Source organism: Aphelocoma coerulescens, chromosome 8 (assembly GCF_041296385.1).
Source record: "Aphelocoma coerulescens isolate FSJ_1873_10779 chromosome 8, UR_Acoe_1.0, whole genome shotgun sequence".
Classification (NCBI taxonomy): Eukaryota; Metazoa; Chordata; class Aves; order Passeriformes; family Corvidae; genus Aphelocoma; species Aphelocoma coerulescens.
Window position 1 is genome coordinate 23,970,537 of NC_091022.1, and position 20,089 is coordinate 23,990,625.

Genomic DNA, 20,089 nt, shown 5'->3' on the forward strand with positions numbered 1-20,089 from the left:
GTCTGTGGCTGGGAGAGGCTAAGCTGCTCTAGTGTTGAAAGAAGTCCTTATCAAACTGTGACTGCAGCAGTTAATCACTGTACTGACCTGAAGGCCTTTGAAAATCTGGTCCTTTGCAGTGCTTATAGTTCCGACGTGCATACGATTAATGTTTGCACTTTCTCGTGAGTTACGCAAGAATGTGAGAATGACTGTACTTGGTCACATTAAAGATCCCTCTCGCCCAGTATCCTGCCTCTCCGAGCTGCCAGGAACAGATGCTTGGAGAAGAGTATAGTGTATATTGAGGAAATGCCTCTCCCAGCCTCCAGTAATTTGTGGCTCATAGGTTTCCGGAACTAGAGGTGATATTTGTTTTTAGAGCCCCCAGTGGGTTTTTTCTTCTATGAATTTGTCCAATCACTATTTGAAGTCATGTATGCTTGTAGCATCCACAACATCCTGTGGCTGAGTTGTAGGGCTTAAACACATTTTGTGTGGAAAAAACACTTATTTTTGTTTGCTTTTAAACTTTCTGCCTGCTTGGCTTCATGCCTTGCTTGTTACTTCTTGTATTGGAAGAGGCAGTGAAAAAGAGAACCCATGTTATTCTGTGTGACTTACGGGTTGATGACTTTTATTTACCATCCCTTGATTGTGACTTTTCCAGAGCCATTTCAGAAAGAAGTGACCCTTTCATTGTCCTTGCTGTCTTCTTTGCACCTCTTGCAGGTGTGTTCCTGATTGGAGACAGTGGTGCAGGAATCCAAGGAATGGTGTGGGGTTACAATAACCAGGAGCAGCTACAGTATTTCAGCATATGCCACCCAGTAAACTTACATGGCATATTCGGTTTCATTCTTTAATCTTCTGCCTGCTTTTTCTTGACAATCTTTAAGCATTGAGTTGGCACTTGTGGAACTTTGATAACTCTAGTCACTCTTTTAAGCAGTAATAACTAGTTCAGAATTTGTCACTGTGTACGTATTGTGTTTTTTTTTAATACTGTGCATCACTTTACATTTACCTGCTGTTTTACAGCCCACTTAAACAGTATCATTAAAGTCTTCTTCAGATGTCTGGCCATTGCTTTTGCAACCTTGAATAACTTTAAGCATTGTCAGCAAACTCTGTCACGTAAGTGTCAAACTTCTTTGCTAGATTTTGCTTTAAAGTATGGAAGGTGTTAATCCCAGAAGAGACCCTTGCAAGACTCCACTGGTGATCCTTCTTTTTTTGGGAAAAAGGCCAATTCCTCCAACTTATTTCCTGTTCACCCATCATTAATTCATGACTAAATTGTCTTTCTTACCCTGTGACCGTTTAGTTTCATTGAGTGAGGGCGTCTTTGTCAAACACAGACCACTTGGATTTCCATAACGGATCAGCTTAATCATTGTATGTTTGCTGACTGCATTGAAGGAGAAAAATGGGAAGTTGAGGTGAAAGTGATTGTTGCTTATGAATGACAGTCACCCTCATCCAGAGGCATACTTCAAGCACTATCTGTTTCCATATCATGCTGACATAATTAGTTTTAAATGCTGTGATATTTGTAGTGAAAGATTTCACATGGATGATAACCAGTATTTGTCAGAGCTGCTTTTATTAGCATTTCCTACTTCAGGTAGAAGACAAAGTCCTCATAGAAAGGATTCTTCATTTTCTAGAAGAGATGGCTGTAAAGGTTTATGATGGAATTGTACAAGACCGTGGTTGGTCTGCAGAGGGTAGGTAGCAAACAGCAACTCACTGTATCCTCTGGTATCAAGTGATGACTCAGGCTTTACAAGAGGTGAATCTTCATGCTAAAGGTAATACGTGTATTTTCTATTTTTTTTTCCTCAAGGGATGTAATAGATGCAAAGGAGGAAATTAGGAGTGAAGATTATTTAATAGGTAGACTGGATCCACCTGAGGAAAACAACTGAAATCAGCTATAATCTGGGAGAACATTGGAGTGGGGCAAATGCATTATGCTTCCTTTCACTTGTCTGGGTGGAATGTCTTTGTTATTTTTTTTCCATGAGGAGTGGGTGCTAATGTGTCCCTAACATATCTAAATGCTATCTTCCTCTGAAAGCAGAAGGACAATAAACAGACATGAGAAAAACTGAAGTATTGTGGCAGGTCTAGTGGGATGGAGGTTGAGAGTCAGAGAGTAGAAATAGAGAATACTGAGCATCACTGAATGACATTTTCTGCTCTAAAGGCATGCAGGGAACTAGTGAGTGCTACCCAGGGGTGCTTGCTTGGAGATGTGACAAGGTGAGGGAACAGAAGCAGACCCCATCAATTTTGACAAGCTTCCCTCTCTTGCTGTGGGTGGCCAGGGAAGGATTTATCAGTAGATTCCACGACTTTGTGGCTTTGTTAATTAATGAGAGATGGAGGGGGAAACAGTAGCAGAATCTCAGCAGTCTAAGGGGCTGGTTGAGGGACTGCAAGTTGTAGAGGCAGGATTTTGGGGTAGATGGACCATTTGTTGTGTATAAAGTTAAATTCAACTGCTGCTCATGAAGAGCTGGACTGAAAAGTTTGTAAACCTGAAGGCTCCCCTGCTGTGTCTGTTTGTTGTATAGGAAATGTTCAACTGATGCTAGCAGGGAAACTGCAAACATAATACAGAGATAGGCCAATAACCTCCTTAGTCCAACTTAGTTTTGTGTTGGAGAGCCCCTTCTATAGGGCAATCAGTGCAGTGGGCTACCTCCAGCTGTAAATTTTTACCTACCTGAAGATCCTGTGTGTTCCTCAGCCAGTACATTTAGTAATTTCTGCTTGAAAAAATCTATTTCATGATCTTTGAACAAGCTGACTTACAATCAATTCACTTAACAATGACTGTCTCTTGAACTGTAGTGCTACAAGCTTTCTGAGAGTAATAAAAATATTCCTTTTTCTCCACCTGTCTTTGAAACCTTGTAGGTCTTTTATGTCCCAAGCCAAAATGGAATACTGAGGTTATCCAGTGTGATTGCCCCACATGGACAGTCTTTGGAGCTTTCCTGAAAGATAAATTAAAACATCTCTCTGAGAAATTGATCTTATCTTAGCATTAGATCATGGTGTGTTTGTCACCTCTTCTTAAAACTCAGCCAATGTTTAATTATTCCTGCCATTAGAAAACCAAATGACATCTTATTTCAACGCTTGTTTTGTCTAATGGCCAACTTTCAGCTGTGGAATATGCCTGTGCTAGCACAGGCAGTAAAAATTCTCTACTATCTGATCTCTTTTCCATGTAGAAGTATTTGAAATGTAAAATTGAGCTTTGCTTGGAACAGAAGACACTGAGTTCTTTTGCTTCTAGAACTCTGTGCTTTTCCCTCTTGATTGTTCTTGGAGTGTGTGCCAAACCCAGGTAATATTCTGGCAGCAGCCTGGAATAGTGTGATCGCAGACAAGCTTCCTCCTTCACTATGTTTGATACTTGCATTTTTACAATTTTGGGGATTGCATTGCCACAGTTGGGTGTGTCATATGAGAGAGGGTTTTGTAACATTATGCATATGTGGATATTTCTCCTCCATCTATGAGTAAAATCATGCAAATTGGTCCAAGACTACTTATAAACGGTAGGCTAGAAAGCTTATTACTCCTTTCATGTTGTCATTATATTTTGCTTCTTTTTTTTTTCTTGGAAGGAATAGCAAAGGATCTTTTCCACTGACTTCTCAACCCTGTTCTTTTTTGGAAAGCACTCAGTGACCAGCAGGGAAAAACTGGCCAAACCCCAGAGTGCTACTCAGATTTATTTTGTCTCCACAGCTGCAGAGAAGCTGTTACCATGCTTGCTGCGTGGCAAGCCTGGAAACTGAAGAGATCTTTCTTTTTTCCTAATTAGAACTTCTGTGCTTCAAATATAATAAGTTTTTTCTTTTCTTTTCCCTCTAGGTGACATCAGTGCTAGTAAAGGCAGTATCCTTGTTGTGATGAGCCCTCTATGTAGACTGCAGAACAGTTTGATGTCCTTTGGTTATTTCTACCATGAGTCTTCCCTTTTGATTGACAAGTGAAGAATAAAGCTTTTGGAGTTCGATTGGCACTTTGCTTCTCGGTTTTCTCTACAGATCTGTTGCAGCTCCCCCAGCCATGGGCCCTGTGAGTAACAGCTCACAACACTCAAAGCTGTTTTTTATAACTTCATGTCAAAACCTACAAGCTGGGATGCAACTTAAGAAGATGGAAGTTTATTTGAACCGAATCAAATGGACTTATTGCTAGCAATGCAGATTGCATTTGCAATCAAGTGTAGTTTTTACTATTCACATTACATATTCCATAAAAGCAAATATAGGTTAATCATAAACAAGTATGTTCTGTAAACATCATTGCCCCTTCTTATCAAAGGAGGGATGGAGTGCTGCTGACTTCTAGAAGATCAGGAATCATCTGTTTACTTAAATGCTTATTGCCACCTGTTCTGCGACATTGTTGTTTAGGGTTGATTTTAGGGTAGTTCTGACTTGTGCTTCTTTTTTCAAGGGAGCTAAAGTAAGTTCCTAAGGAGGACATTGGTAAAGACTCCTAACTTACAACCTGTGGTTGTAACTTGCCATTAAAAACTCAGTTACTATTTGCAGACCTCAGACTTCCTTTTCTCATCTTCCTTTGTTGCTGTTTAGCTGTCTTTTTTATGACAGGAAGAAAGCAAAAAATAAGTGCTCTTTTCTAATAAAAATATGCACAATTCTAGTCTATGGAGCTTCTAATATGGGTAACCAGAGTGCATGGTTGGCTGGCAGGCATTCTTACTCATCCTCAGACTTTATTTTCTGAAGTTTATTCCCTTCTCTATGGAGAAATAAAGGTAATGAAGAAACCACGGTGTAGCTGTGGAGGAATCAGCTGTTCTCTTATAGCATGCATGGTTCTCTTTGTTTTCTTCTCTGTCTTTTTTCTGAGGAGGCAGGAAAAGAAACCAGAAAGAACAAACCTGTCAGTGCCCCATAGGTGTGTCTCACTGCCTACCATAAACTGATTCTTGATCAGCAGTAGCCAGAAGCTACTTCTGCCTGACTTGTTCATCAGCCATGGTTTTGCCTTTCTGTGTCCTCATCGAGCAGAGATGGCAGCTCCTGGTGACCTGTTCCTCTGAGTTCACTTGTGTGTTCATGCTAATGTTAAAAAGTATGGGGCGCTGAAAAAGTGACTGAGGGAAAGAGTCATCTAAAAGCAGGCAAAGTGGAATAGAATTAGGGAATCAATTCTGTAATGTGCTTATTAGATAATAATAGAATTGAGCCAAAAGATAAGTCCAGATGCAGACAAAAGGGATGTGGAGTCAAGTGACAGATTCTGCAATGGGCTTGTTAGGTAAGAGCAGAATGGCACCAGAGGGTTGATGGCACTTCTCTAGCCTGAGAAAAGAGAATTGTCACTTCTCTCAGAGTTGAGTATTAATGGACAAATCTCTTTTGTGTAAATCAATAACTAGGTAGGCATTGCATCAGCAGCTTAGATGATTCAGCTTGCCCATGTGGGATTTCGATTTCCTGTCACAAGTGAAGAGTAAGAACAAATATTGTATTAGCCACATTAATTTCATATCTTGCATATTAGAATAGCTAAGCAGGCAGTGGAGAGATACAGTACACTGCATTTCTTGTCCAAAAGTGGAATAGAAGTGAAGGAGCCAAGAGAGTTCTTCTATCAGAAGTGCCTGGGTTTGGTGTGGCACTGCTTGTCTTTAGAATAATTATTAGCCTTAAGGGGAAAGCTGCTGCTACTTACTGTTTGTTACAGAGCACTTGAGGATATCAGTGGGGTGCTGTCCAAGGCTGGGATTAGGCAGCTGCAAAACACTCAAAGATTTTGGATATATTCCTGACTGGAGGCTTTGGGAAACCAAGCAATATATCCAAATGTCTTGTGTTGGAGGAATGGGTATGTGTTAGTCACTTTACACCTAGTAGTTGACTTCTTGAGCAGGCTCATCTGCCTTCTTGCAGCACAGAGTGTGAATGTTGTCCTGCCTGTCAAGGTAGTTGTTGAGAGTCTCTAGAAAGGGCAATTCTTTATTTTTCTCTGATAGATATTTTTTATTGCCCATGCTGCCTGCCATAAGCCAACATAGCTTTAGTGCTTATAAGAAATGCAGTGGATTATTGTAGATGTGAAATAAAAGTTTTTTTTAAAGTCTTGTTTAATTCCTATTCATGGAAGCTGAGTAGCTGAAGCTAATGAAGCAGTGAAGACCACCAGGCTGGTGAACTATTTGAGACTAAACCAAAATGCTTTATCACCCAGCAAGACTTGGTTCCTCAAGAACCACAATAGATAAATGGAGAGGTCATAAAGAGTCTCAGTGATTTCATTTCCACATCAAATAATGATGTGCTGTGGTTAGTGTATTTTTGTAGTGATGTAGTACTGTTTGAAGCCTGGTGAAAATGCTGCTCTTTGAAGTAAGAAACCAAGTCCACGGACACTCAAAAAAACTACCTTTGAAACCAGATTTAGAACTTTTTAATTTGCTCTTCCTCTAAGATGTGTTTTCTGTGAGGTTTTTATTTAACTTACAGCTTAGGTCCCACGAACCCTAAATCTAGTAATCTGTCAGAAGTTATTTTCAAATGTTCTGTTATAAATGCACATTACAGTGCAGTGAGGGAAGAGGGTTCAAGATTGACAGCCTAGCAATAATTTGGAAGTCTAGCTGTCTAGCTTATAATTTTTTTGCTATTTGCAATTGCTCTAGTGTTAATGGAGTCCATTATGTACATGGAAAATAGGATGATGCTGTGTTTCTTTCCAGGAAAAAAATACTGTCTTTGCTCTTGGAGTTGCATCGTAAATATTTTCACTTTTTGTTATACATATAGTAAACACTTCTACCAATAAAACACATTCTAAAACCTTTTAGTTGGTCTGGATTTTTATGAATGTAAAAGCAAGACAGCAATTCAAAACATTCCATGTACGTGTTTAAATTTCCAGATGCAGATGGCTTCAACTGTTGAGGTTGGACTGTGGGGAGTGTAAGAAGTTTTGAAATGTAATTTCTGATTCAGTTTCAGTCCACAAATGTCCTCGTGAGCTGTCTATATAGGAAGATTTTCTCTAATGTTTTTTGTTATATGGTGTGACAAGTAATCTGCCATAAACATTCTCAGCTATTTGTAGCCAAAATAAGTTAATTAGTTAATTGATTGATACTTGGATAATTTTTGTCTTGACATTTACTGAGTCATGCTGTGTTCTGAAACTCTTGTAGGTATTTGACATATCAGCTAATTCAGCTAATGGTAAAAATACTTAACAAGAGTTATAATAAAAAACTGATTTTCAGTACACTTCTGGAATGCACCTTCCAGTATCTGCTCATTGTCCAAACACCCAGCAATCCATTCAGACAGATTTCCAGCGAAGTTTTTGCTTCTATGGGGCTCATTCATCTAATCCTAACTTCCTGCAGTGACTCTGAGCTGTCTTGAGGAAATTAGCCCAATATACACTGTGTGTGTTTATCACTTGGATGTGTTAGCTGCCAGCACAACAGGATTAAAAACCAGTAATAGATTGTGTAGGTCCTGCCAGCCCTGTTGAATTTCCCCTATGGGATTTGATGGAAGAGTTCTCAGAGCAGATTGTCTTCCAGGGTGGAAGAGACAGTACAGAAAGGTTACAGCGGTAAACAAATGCTGGCCTGCAGCATACTGAAGGCAGTTTTGCTAAAGACTAAATTATGTGTGCAGTTAGACCTAAACTTGAGACACTTTGTAGTGTTTTGTTAATCAAAAACTGTTTTTGTTAAACAGTTAATCAAAAAGTGTTTTTGTTAAACAAAAACTAAGTGGAAAAGATACATCCACCAAGGAGTGAGGGGAATTCATTCCATGAGATGAAAACTTGAGAAAACATTACAGCTGCATTTCAGGAAGCTTGAAGACTTCTATGAAATGCTGTATTTGTCAGAGTGATTAATTGATGCCCAAGCCTGTTTTCCTTTTATCCTTTAAAAATACAGCTGTCATGCTTTGAGCTCAATAATAATGATTTAAAAAACCTAGTTTTCTATTAGTTTTCTAATATGCCTTTTTGGTACTATGTATAATGGGCACTTGGTGCTGCTACCTCTGCAGGTTGTTTTCATCCCACTCAGGGTCATACATATGCAGAAGGACTGCACAAACACCTGAGTTAGACTCTGCAAATGGTTTTAGCATGGTTCCATGTTTCTAGGAAGGCTGTCTCCCTGTGCATGTGGAGTTCTTTTAGTGGGGCCTGTTGGGATAGGACAAGGGGTAACGGTTTAAAACTGAAGGAGGGTTGATTTAGGTTAGACCTAAGAAAGAAATTATTACAAAGAGTGTGGTGACACACTGGAATAGGTTGCTAAGAGGTGGTAGATGCCCCCTCCCTGGAAGGGTTCAAGGTCATGTTGGAGGGGATTTCAAACAGCTTGATCTAGTGAAAGGTGTCCTTGCCCATGGGAAGGGGGTTGGAACTGGATGATCTTTAAAAGTCTCTTCTAATCCAAACCAATATATGATTCTATGATCTCCAGATATCCCAGCTGCTAAACTAGAGATTTGCTTCTCTTTGCATTCAAGGGCATACAGCTCAGAATAATCAAATTGCTTTTCCATGCACTCTTTCTTAAAAAACAGTTTGTTCTTACAAAGCAAGTACACAAATGGCAAAACTACCTTTGTCTTCTACGCAGCTTTCAGAGAATCCAACTTCACTAATGCAAGCAAAGTGTTAAACTCTAGGAAAGACAAAACTGGACAAGAAAGAGTGTGTAATGTCAACGTGGGGTGCTACTTGGAAAAAATGCACCCATAGACAGTGAAATAATTTCATGTCTAGCAACGTTTCTTTGATGTTTGTTCTGTTAATCTGGTAGTTGCATGTCCTCTGTTCACCGAGGACTAGCAGCAGCTCTTCTTATGACTGTATCTTACTCCAGTTTTATTGTAAAGGAGCTTTTATAATGCCCCAGAGCAAGGAAATGTCATCTCAAAAATGGAATGCCTAGTAATTAAAACAGGTTTATTAGTTCCTAAAATCACACAATTTGATACTTAGTGTATTTACAAGCATTTTATCATAAAAATAACATTTTAATATGGAACTTGAGAAAAGACACTGAGAAGGAAATGAGGTAGTCAGAACTGATGTCAAGTGTTCTGAACAGCCCCAGAAGATTAAAGACAGAATGAATAAATTATAATCACTGTTTTAGAGAAATCTTATAAATGAGTTGTATGGTTACTGCAGTGACGGAAGGCATTTAGATGTTTAAGCATCCAGGCATAGATGGATGCAGTGACATATTAGTAGCAACTATGTTTTTATTAATTGACTTAATTTGGACCTGTGCAGTATGAAGGTGACAAAAATATGACCCTGAAAGTTAAATTATTCATTCATTTAGTTATTTGTATATTCTTTGACATTTACATTAATCCCTGTTTTTAGGACAGAGGAGATTCTGTTTACAGGGTTGTTTTGCCAGTTTAGCAGGCACTTTAGCAAAAGTGTCTGCTGACTCCAGTCTTTGTTAGAGCTCAAGGCACGGTGGTGTTCATAAACCTAACACTTGGACATTGTTCCTGTTCTCAGGCAGAAGGGAAGAAATACGTCTTGTCCTTGAAAAAATTTTGGCTTTTGTTCCTTTGTGATGGAACTGTATTACACTGCTTGGTGAGGAGAAGCTTTTGTGCAGATTATAGTGTCTCCATTTGTTTGTGCAGACATTGATAAGAATTGTGAATTAGTTTATCTTTGACTGCTATTTAATGGGACTTCTATTAAGAGAAGCTAAGGACTAAGCATTTATTGCGTGTCCAAGGGTTGACTTAATTTCATTCAAGTCTAAAGCCACTGGTAAATGTATTTACAGTTTTATAATAAAATAGTAATTTTTTTCCCTCTTCTATACATGCATATCTGGTGTTGAATCTCAGGGAAAATTTGTTCTCAGGAAAATTTCACACAAGTGCTTCTTATTTTTGGCTCTGAATCGATCTGCTTATCTCATTTGCGGTAGGAAGTGAGAAGGTTGCAGATGGTTCATGGAAACAAAAATATTGATGCCAGAGGGTTGGAACTTTCACAAAAAAAATTTTTTTTTTCATACTGCAAATAGAGATCCTCCTCAGTGATAATAATACCAGATTAAATTACATCTTGGTCTCTCTTTGTCATGTATATGAACAGATACTGTTCTAACTCTCAGCAGTCCACTGGTTTTTGTTACATTTTATTTTGCCAGAAACCTCTGTCTAACTACAGATGGTTTCACTACTACTACTGTTCAGGTCATATCTGTGATGCATAAAAGAATCCTGGCCAAAAATATTAGTGTTGCTAAAGCAGATTCCTGTTGTGTTTTCTGGTTTCATACTTTTCTTTCTGCAATATTTGCTATTCAAGTGAGCTTTAACAGTTATTCTCAAGTCTTAAAATTGTATTACACATCTGTAAGTAGCCACTGAATGTCTGATTAGAAAAGTCCCTTGAGCTCACCTGAGTGATACTCCAACAAAGTTCAGTTTATGAGTTACTTTTAATTTTCTTTGTAGGCAGCTTCATTTGAAACAAACCTTGGAATAGCAGTTGGGCTATTCCTCTGGCCTCTTTAGTCTTGGGCCAGTTTTTTAAGGGCAATGTCTCATACTGGACCAACAGATATTTTATTTGAGATTGTACTTCAAACATTTTTCTTTGGAAATTGCTTTTTGCAAAACAAGATTAGAACTCTGCATTATTAGTAGATAAGTAATTTTTATACAGTACACACATTTTAATACACTGTTATTGTTTGCTTGTCAAACTTTGTATTTTCAGCTAGTATTTTGATTTAAAATTTATTTTATTTGTACCTTAGACATAGAAAAGTCTATATTGTTTTGGGTCAAGAATCAAATATTAATACAGATAACATCTCAGTTTTTCCAATGCAGCCTGGAGGTTCCTGTCTGAAATGTGTAAAATCAGATGAAACTTTCTTCCTGGTTCTATTGCTATGAAGCAATTGTTTGTTTGTGTAAGCTGAATGAAGTTAAAACTTATCACTAGGTTTTGTTCATCTCTGTCCCTAAAAACCAGGGAATTTACATTCCAAATGAAAATTAATTAGATTGTAACATTTTAATGGGCATTAAACAGAATTTACTCAGGTATTAGGTATTTTATGTTGGTTCATTCTTTCCCGTGAATGAGACAGTGAGACAATGTAACGTGCACAAAACCCAATATAGTTGGAGATCTGAAAGTTCCTAAATGAGCATCAGTGTTGCAGGGAATCAAGGTGCCCTGTGGAATGCTCTGGTAAGTCTCCTTTTTGTAGCCAATATGAAATCATAGGTTTCTTTGCCTGCACAGATTAAAATACAGCTGTTTCTGCTGCTTGCCTGGTTCCAGGAGCAGTTCCCCTTCTAGTCTGTCTCACAGCTTAGTTGTATTGAGGTGTTCAGTTCAGTGTTTTCTTTGTAATAAATACCTGAATAAATCTGTAAGGAGCTGACAAGCAAGGAAAGTTTTGTTTGCTAATGCTGTGTATTATGGTCTTTAGCAAATCTAAATGTGCACCTCTGTTTAACCATGTAAAACCTAATAGACAAGAATAAAGAAGATGAATGAGTATTTGATAACACACAGGATGGTCAAGAGAACTTGCAGTAATCCTAGTCAGTGATGTTGGGACACGTCACATGCTTGGCACATCATTTGAGTCTGTTGAAAGAAAATCTTCAGAGAGAAGGTGTTTTGATGTCTTATAAAATCAAATTTTATTACAAATCCCTTTTTGGGGGTCCTTTTTCTTTTAATCCTGACAGCGTATGAGTAAGGCTGATGAATTATAGAGTTGTTTTGTTTTATCTGGCCAGGAGTTAATTTCCCTGCTCAATACAACCTTCTAAGGTTTGCAATACTCAGGCTAGAAGAGCAATGATAAAGGAATGATGTGGCCTTAATGCTCAGTGTCTTTGTTCAGACTGGTTTTGTTGTCAGTGCAGCTACTGAGCCTGGTGTGGGGTTTGGAGTCTTGATAGATTGATAGTGGTTTCTTTGAGCCTCTGTGAAGTCTGATACACACTTTGGAGGCTCTGTTTCTTCTTCTTCCCTTGATGAAATTCATTTGGCTTTAGGCATTTACAAGCTGGGTTCAAGAATTACTCTTCCCTTTTCGCTGTTGGGGAGATCTTGAAGTAGGATTGAATACTTTGTTTAAGCCATTTGTGTTTTCATGTAAGTACCAAACATTCAAGCTGATACAATTTAATCATCAATTACCTTCTCTTCTAGACTGTGGTTTCATTAGGAATAAAATGATTCTGCATCTCAGTGGTCCTCAGAATGGGGCTAATAATGTACACCGTTGTAAATATTTACCTTTTCTTTTTAACCAGCTTTTTCATGTGATCCTGCAGCTGGGACACTTCACAACAAAGTTAACAGCACTAACTTTCCTGATGAAACATGAAATCTTCTAATTTGTTAGTTCTAATCAAACATGCCCTGTAGTTGTTTCCTGACGAGTTAACAAGAAAAGAAATCTCATTGGAAGAAAAAGATAAGGAGAGTGTATCTGGTAGTATGGCTTCTGATACTGGGTCTTTCAGGGAACGTTCCTTTTTTTTCTTGTTTGTTTGGCTTTAACTGTGGATTTTTTTTTTTTAATATAGAAAGTTTTGAGTTTGTAACTTTTCTGTCATCTGTGTTTTAACTGCAGATGAGTGTACAGAGGAAACTGTAGGTATTCAGAATGGTAAATGTGTGCATGATGTGTTGAAAACATCACTGTGGCAAATAACACTTGGCTTTGCAGTCATTTTGAAAACTTAATATTGACACTAAGTTAAGTTTATATATTTATTGTTGTAGAAATGTTGGAATTTATTGCAAAGTTCTTTAAATAAATCTACTACAGAGAAAAACAGTGCAGGACTCTCTCCCATCTTTAAAATACTGACACTTTTATATGATGTAATACATTCTGTAAAGCTTTTCTCTGTTGTTGATGTCGTAGACCAATATATTATAGCTCCTAAGAGGCTGTGTTGATTTACTATAATTTTCCTTGATTCTGCTGTCTCTGACATTTTTCAGGGTGCTGCTGGCAAGTACATGAGTTAAGCAGACAACAGTTAAAAAGAGATTTAGTTGCAAATTCTTATTTAGCCTACAATTTTGGTCACATGTGGGCTCACCCCAGCTCCCTGGTAAACTGCTGGCCCTCTCCTCTCAATGTGTAATGTCCAGACTAGAAAGTTAAGGCAAATTTCAGTGCTAAATACTAAAGCATAAATACTATGATTCCATTGCACTAATTGCTACTTATATACATAGATATTTGGTTTGTGATCTGTTCTCTAGGCTTTAATTTTCAGTGTATTTTAGAGTATATTAGAGCAGGCCTAATGACAGGATCACATTTATCTTTCATTAAGGGTATGCACACAGATTATATAAAGTGATGAGGAAAGGCTGAGAAGAAAAAGAATGCTTCATAGATATGCACACAGCCCTGACACAACAGGCTTTTATCTTTTAAAGGACAAACAGTACTGTGCTAAAAAATAGAAAGTGCAGCTTTCAATGTTGACTATTTTTGGTGCTTTCAAAAAATTCAGAAAGTATCAAGTTACCCTCAAGCTACATTGCTCATTGGTTATCTTCCAATAAGATATAGGATGGGCTAATAACAGTGAATTCTTGGCCAGTTTATTGTAGTTAAATTTTCATTCTTCCTTCCAACAGTTTGCTAGGATTCACTTCCAGATGACCTAAGGTTGTTATGCTCATTAGGCTTCATAAAAAAGGTTTCTCATTTTTCTTATTAATGGATTTCCTGTTCGTAGAAAACTTTTGTGTAGATTCCCCACCCCCAGCTAACAGTTTAACATGTTTTGACCTGCAGACTTGAATGTTTGTCAGTCACAACTGAGTGCTTTTGCTTGTTGTAGAGATTGTGAGGCAGTTTGTGTTTGATTTTATAACACAGTTACATGTATGGAAGTGTCCTTTGCATGATCTGTTACATCCTAAATGTAGGCCATAAAAACAGGGTTTAAGAAGTTTTATCCCAGCTTTGGTCTGATGCTGATGTGTCAGTCTCATTGACTGTGTGATGCTTCACCTGGCTGTCCAAGGAAAACATGAATCTACATTTGCAGTATTCACCTGCCTTTTGTAGATTAAAGACCTGTGCTGTGCTGCTCTCTTGCAGCTATTAAATGAACAATGGGGAAACAAAAGAGCTGAAAATCCTTGCAGTGGTTTACGTGCTTGTTCTTTTATTTCCTGCTTTAATTGCTTGGAACTTTTCCTGTGCAATGGAATGGAGAGGATGACCGAGAAGGTTCTTTGTAGCTGTATTCTGAAATCACCAGATCAGGATTTTAACAGGGGATATTAGTGTGATCAGGCAAATTGAGAAGCACATTTAGCTTCTTGTCTTTTATCTGCAGCTCCCGTCACAATCTGGTCCTCCATCTAGCTGAGTGTGATAACCCTGATGTGAGATTTCAGGCAAGAGGAACAGACTTGTGTGTTATTCCAGTGTCAGAACTGTTTTAATGCTTTTTTTGTGCAAGTGTGGTAAGTGACTGAGCTGCGAAATGCAGAGCCTCTTGATAGTCAAGAAAAGCTTTGGCCATTCTTCTTCATATCCTGCTGTTTCAACTTATGTGAGCAAACTTTTGTGTACTTTTGTAGGGACTGACATCAATAATCTTTGCCTAGCAAATCAAGATTATGTGACGCTTTCATCTTGAGCCCTAAGCTTTGCAGGAATCAGCTGACTGTTTGAACCTGATTTTTAGCTTGTGGCAAAAGCCACAAGCCCAAAGTAAATTAAGTTCTTTATCACATTTGAAAAGAAATGAATGGAGAGAGGCTCACAGTCCTTTTCACATGGTGTGAGCAAAGTGTTACGTGCTTACTAATGCTTTCATCTCTAGAGTTGTAAAAACTTTTTCTTTTGAAAAGTGAAAGCAGAGTCCTTGAAATTATGGCAGTTTGTTCTATGTAATATATTCTTCAACCACTTGCTCTGATAGATGAATTTAGTAGTTTGAAAGCATGTAAGCAAAATTTTGCTCTATTGCTGTAAAGAGTTTCTTTATTCATTAATTTGGAATGTTGTGTAAGATTTTTGTGTTCTTTGTATGCATTGCTTTGGGGCAAGGACAGGGAAAGATCTCTTCCTCTAGGCTTTTTTCCTTCCTTGTTTAAGAGTGGTAATGTAATCTACTGCTATTTCCATTCAGTTCATCTGTGATCTGCAGTATCAAAGCAGGGTTTTGATGGAGGAGTGAAGTAAATTGCAGTCTTATGAAGGACAGCTCTATTGTTGTCAAGCTAAAACTTTCCCTCTTCATTGTTTGCTGACACAATATGGGCACAGCTTTTAGAAAATGAAATTTTAAACTGGCTGTGTTGCACTTAGCATTTTTTAAAACACAGTAGGCTGTCTCAGAACAGTGCACTTTTTTTTTCTTTTACTCTTTTAATACCTGTTTTAAAAGTTAAACAGTATATAAACCTGCAGAATGTGATTGGAGACCCTTTCTTCCAGACATTTAACACCTATGTAGTCTTCTGAATATTGCCCGTGTTTAATGTGCTTAACAAAAAAAGGGCTCATGAAGATTTTTCTATATGTAATATGTACCAAATCTATCTTGTCTAAAAGACAGCTTGGATTCTTTGGTGAGTGTGGGAAGCTGTTTTTACCTTTCTACTATTCCTTTCTTATCTCTGTGGTAGAAGTCCTGGTGGAAAGCTGAACCTGGGGACAGCTGTCATATGGAATGGCTTTTTGAGAAGTAGCTTATGCCATTGGGCTGACCTCAAAGGTGTGTGTAGGCAGGTGTTGTAGCAGATCAGATACTGTGGTAGGAGTAGGTTTGCCCTTCATCTGGAGAACTTTTGATTTAGATATTATCAGATCTACAAGACTTGTGTACTGTAACTCAAGAAGACACATTAAGAATTTGTAATTATTTTTGCCAATAAAAGGAGACTGTGCATAGAGGGAAAAGGGGAGGGATAGGGAAGTGGGCAGATTCTTTGCCTGGTAGGGGTATGTGAATATTTATATACTGTGTGGAGAAAGAGAGATGTGAAATACAGAAATTGCTTGTAACATGACTTAGAGTACTTTTGTTTCTGACTTGCCTTTCTTTACCTGGTGTCCTAAGTGAATGAATGTTCTTATTTAGTTGCAGTTCACTGAGAAGGACTGGTGAGAGGTGTATATGTGTGTGTTTGTGTGTGTGTTGAAGGGAAAGTGAATATACACCTGCAGGGGAAAAACCAAAACAGCAAAACAAATGAAACCTCCAAAACACCACCAAACACTCCCAAAACTCTGAACAAAGAAGTCCCAGTCAGAACACTTCCCTTCAAGTTAGTCTTTGACATTTTAATTTTAACTGCTGATGATGTGCATGGGGCCTTTCAACACATGACTAGTTTCAGGGAAGTAGCTGGATACTGAAGGATGCTGGGAACATTTGGAATTGAAACATAAAGGAGTGTGAGAGGGTAGGCTGGATGAGGTTCTTAAGTCATTTGTTTGTAACCTGGAGTGCCCATGTTCGTGAGTTTTTTTCTTTTTTTGAGGTGTGGTAATTTCAGACTGTCATGGGTGGTAAATGTGCCAGATTTCAGACATTACAGGTATTTAGGACAGGCCTTAATAAAAGTGTGTGCATGTTTCTGTGTCTCTACTTACAGTCATATACATGGATGTAACCAGTTCTGCCATCCTGAACAGAAGCAGCAAAGACTCTCTGCCCTTGGCCTCTGCAGCTTTCAGAGTCCCCTGTGCTGGGGGACTGCTAATGCTGCAATTTAATATTATTTAGCTTACTCCCAAGTACAAAGAGAAAGACAGGTAGATGCCTTTTCAGCTCTCCAAATGACAGAAAACAGAAGTGTAGGCTGCTGGAAATAAAGTACCTTTGTGGGGAAGGTCAGAGACAAATGAAAATGTGATGCTCTTTGCTCAAAGATGTGTATGAGGAACCATAAGGCTAAAAGAGTTTTTCAGCTCGAGCAGTTTTCTCTACCCCAGGTCACTTGTTTTTGATCCTCTCCCCACTCTTGTACCAACACAACTGTTTGCAGCTGTGTGGTGAATTGGGCAAGTGAGCTGACCTGCTTTGGTACCCAGGTGTCTCTCGTGATCTGGTTTAGACATTGGCGACTGAAAGTCTGACCAGAACCAGAGAAGAAAATGTATCCAGAGCAGCCTGGGAAAGGTGCACTGCTGAAGCTGATGTGGAGCAAAGCATTGCTGTCCCTCAAACAATAACAAAGTTATTCAGTATTATGAGGTGCCAAAAGATTTCATGATTAGAAGGAGATGGGGTCTAAGAAAGGTTGAGAATGAGTGACTCAGAGCTAAATGAGAATTCTATTTCAAATCCCAAATCGGGTTTTTTTTGTGTAAAACCACTTTATTCATCTCCTTCCCCTCCCCTCCCTTCCCCTTGAGGTTTTTAAAGTGTGTAGTCCTGGTCTGGATTTGACAGTTTGAGGCATAACACTGTAGACTGAATAGATTTGAATTAATGACTTCAGAAATAGATTTTGACTAGAATCTGCAAATTTTAATTAAAAACCATAACTAGTAAACTAGTTTTTGATTGAAACATAATTCAAAACTATGTTAAATCGTGTGGTAATGTATCATGCAGGGAAAGTTTATTTTCTGCCTCAGATGAGATTTTTATGAGGATAAGCATGGCTTGAAGTGCTGTATAGCTAATGAGAGGCATTTGAAATCAAATGGAGGAGTCCATTAAAACAAGTGGAATGTTTCTCACTGCAGAGAAGGGAGAACTTGAGCAGTTCATCTCTATGGGCTATAATGGAAAGTGTCACATCTTCAAATCTGTGTCTGATAGCAAAGCTCATTGTTCTTCTTTGGGTGTGGAATGAGAGTTTGACACCTCCAGAACAATGAAATGCACGAGGAAAGCACTGTGGCTGTGCTTGACACTGCTCTGCCTATGCTATTTTGACTGAAATTTTGCTGTATGCTGTGAAAGGAATTCACATGTGTGGGAGTGTTTCTGACAAATACATGTCTAATTTTGTTTGTAGTAATAACAAAGTCATGACACAAAGGCTGATTGTTATCCTAATTATTATTTAGTTGTGCATATGGTCTTTGTAGAGCTGTAACTTATAATAGGAGTTTTGGGTTGCAATAGACATTGCAACAGTTTCTTTATAGGTATATTACTCACAGACTGGATGGAATAAAGATTGAAGAAGACTGGAGAAAGTACTTGTGCTTTAGCAGGAAATAGCTTTAATCAAAGCTGAGCCTGTTTTTTCAGTACCCTTTTCTCCTACATACTGTAAGAGAAAAAAACTGCTGTAGCATATTTGCGTTTTTCTGACTATGATTAACAGTATTCGTACAGCAGTGGTGTTCAAGGACCATAGTTGACTGGGACCTTGTGATGTGCTTTCTGTGCAGCTGTGGGGCACCAAAGAGGGGGATTTACAATGTTAAGTGGTGTTGTTTTGGTTCTTTTTTTGTGGGGGAAGTGGGGTGGGTGGTGGGGGCTGTTCCTCTGCGGTTTTTTGAGCGGTCTCCTTTACGCTTTGGAGATGGCGTGTTTCAGACGAGGATACTTGTCATTAACAAACTTCCACTTGTTTTTCTTTCTCCAGGAGATGATAACGGAGTCCACTCCACTGCGTTGCAGGAAACTCAGCAATCCTGACATCTTTTCATCTGCTGGGAAGACCAAGCTCCACCGTCAGCTAAGTCAAGATGACTGCAAGCTACGAAGAGGTAGCTTGGCAAGTTCTTTGTCAGGTATGCCATTTTGTAAAGATAATATGACACTTCAGGAGTATTAAAGATGCAGCATTGTTGGCATAACAGTTGTTATAAAAAACACTGCTAAGTCACTGGTAAGGTGACTTCTTGTTGGCAGGGCATGCAAAATGTTACGTAAGGGAAAGGTGCAAAAAGAGATATTAGTAGAAAAGAGTGAAAAAGCCTGGATTAAGAGGGGAATTTTGTATATTGTCCAGAATGGAAAGTTAGAAGCTAAGATTTAATATGTAAAGTTAAAAAAAATGGAATGGTGGAACTTTAGGTGGCATGTTGATGCATTCTTTGCCCCTTCCAACATCATCATTGAATGTAAGCTTGCCCACTTTGCCCTATTGTTTCTTACTGGGAAGCTGACTTTTTATATCATGTTTGAATTACTATTTAGTTTCTTTTTGTCTTCAAAAGAGCTGTAGGCAATTGTGATTCAAAGTAAAAATCTTGCTTACTAACTTGATGGTTTTTTCAGTTTGTGTAAAATTTGTTTTTTCTTGTGAAAACAATATTCAACCCTGTAATAGAATTCAGTTTGTCAGCTGTGGAACCATGGAGCGAGCATAGGCAAGTAATTAGGCAAAATTGAACCAAGTTCAGTAGTTTTTTTCAAAGACTTTGCTAGTGGGCTAGGGGATGGTTTCACAACTGTTCAAAGCTGATAATCAAAGTCTGTGGTGCTGGAATAGAGCACAGAGAGCTGCATGATCAGTCTAGAATGAAAGAGCTGATATGCCTGAATGCCACTGTTATTCTGTAGAGTTAAGTTGCAGCCCATTTCCTCCCAAATTAGGCTGTTTGCCTATTTGCATGTTAGTGCAAGAACTAGAAGAGTTGAAAATTCTCAGGTGGGAGGGAAAGAGGAAGAAGGTGAAACCACCTTTTTGGCGTCAGCATGGGCTTGATTTACATGATTGCAAAAATACATCCAGTCCCAGTCCCTCATGTTTTATCAGAGAAAGAGAAATATTTTCATGTTTGAAGTGTTAGGTGTAATAGAATTAAATAAGCAGTAAAGTATGTATGTTTTATTTTGGCTTGGCCTTGGCTTAGTGTTTTATTTGTAGTAAGTGGATAGTTTCTGAAAAATGGAAACATTCATAGTGTTTTGTATGCATGTAAGTTTGTTCCCCAAGGCAGGTTAATCACTAGAGGAGAACAGAAGTTTATGAACTACACAGCTGTTGACTGACTGGGATGGCCTAAGTTCGTACTGTAGCTTTTTTTTCCCTTGAGTAGAAGAAAGCAAAGTAAATAGGAAGAAGCAGAGAAACGGGAAGGTCTGTTCTCTTTTAA

The 20,089-nt window shown here is 38.4% G+C and overlaps 1 protein-coding gene across 6 annotated transcripts in view; it reads left to right on the forward strand.

The window, feature by feature from the left end:
* Positions 1–20,089, forward strand: part of MAST2 (microtubule associated serine/threonine kinase 2) — a 185,919-nt gene that overhangs the window by 2,369 nt on the left and 163,461 nt on the right. For 4 of the 6 annotated variants that reach the window (XM_069023306.1, XM_069023297.1, XM_069023301.1 and 1 more), the window contains exon 2: positions 18,631–18,778. In XM_069023306.1, the coding sequence (XP_068879407.1) occupies positions 18,631–18,778 (148 nt within the window). Of the gene's footprint in view, positions 1–17,170; positions 17,280–18,630; positions 18,779–20,089 lie in introns of those variants that run through there. The other 2 variants (XM_069023300.1, XM_069023299.1) reach the window with 2 other exon arrangements.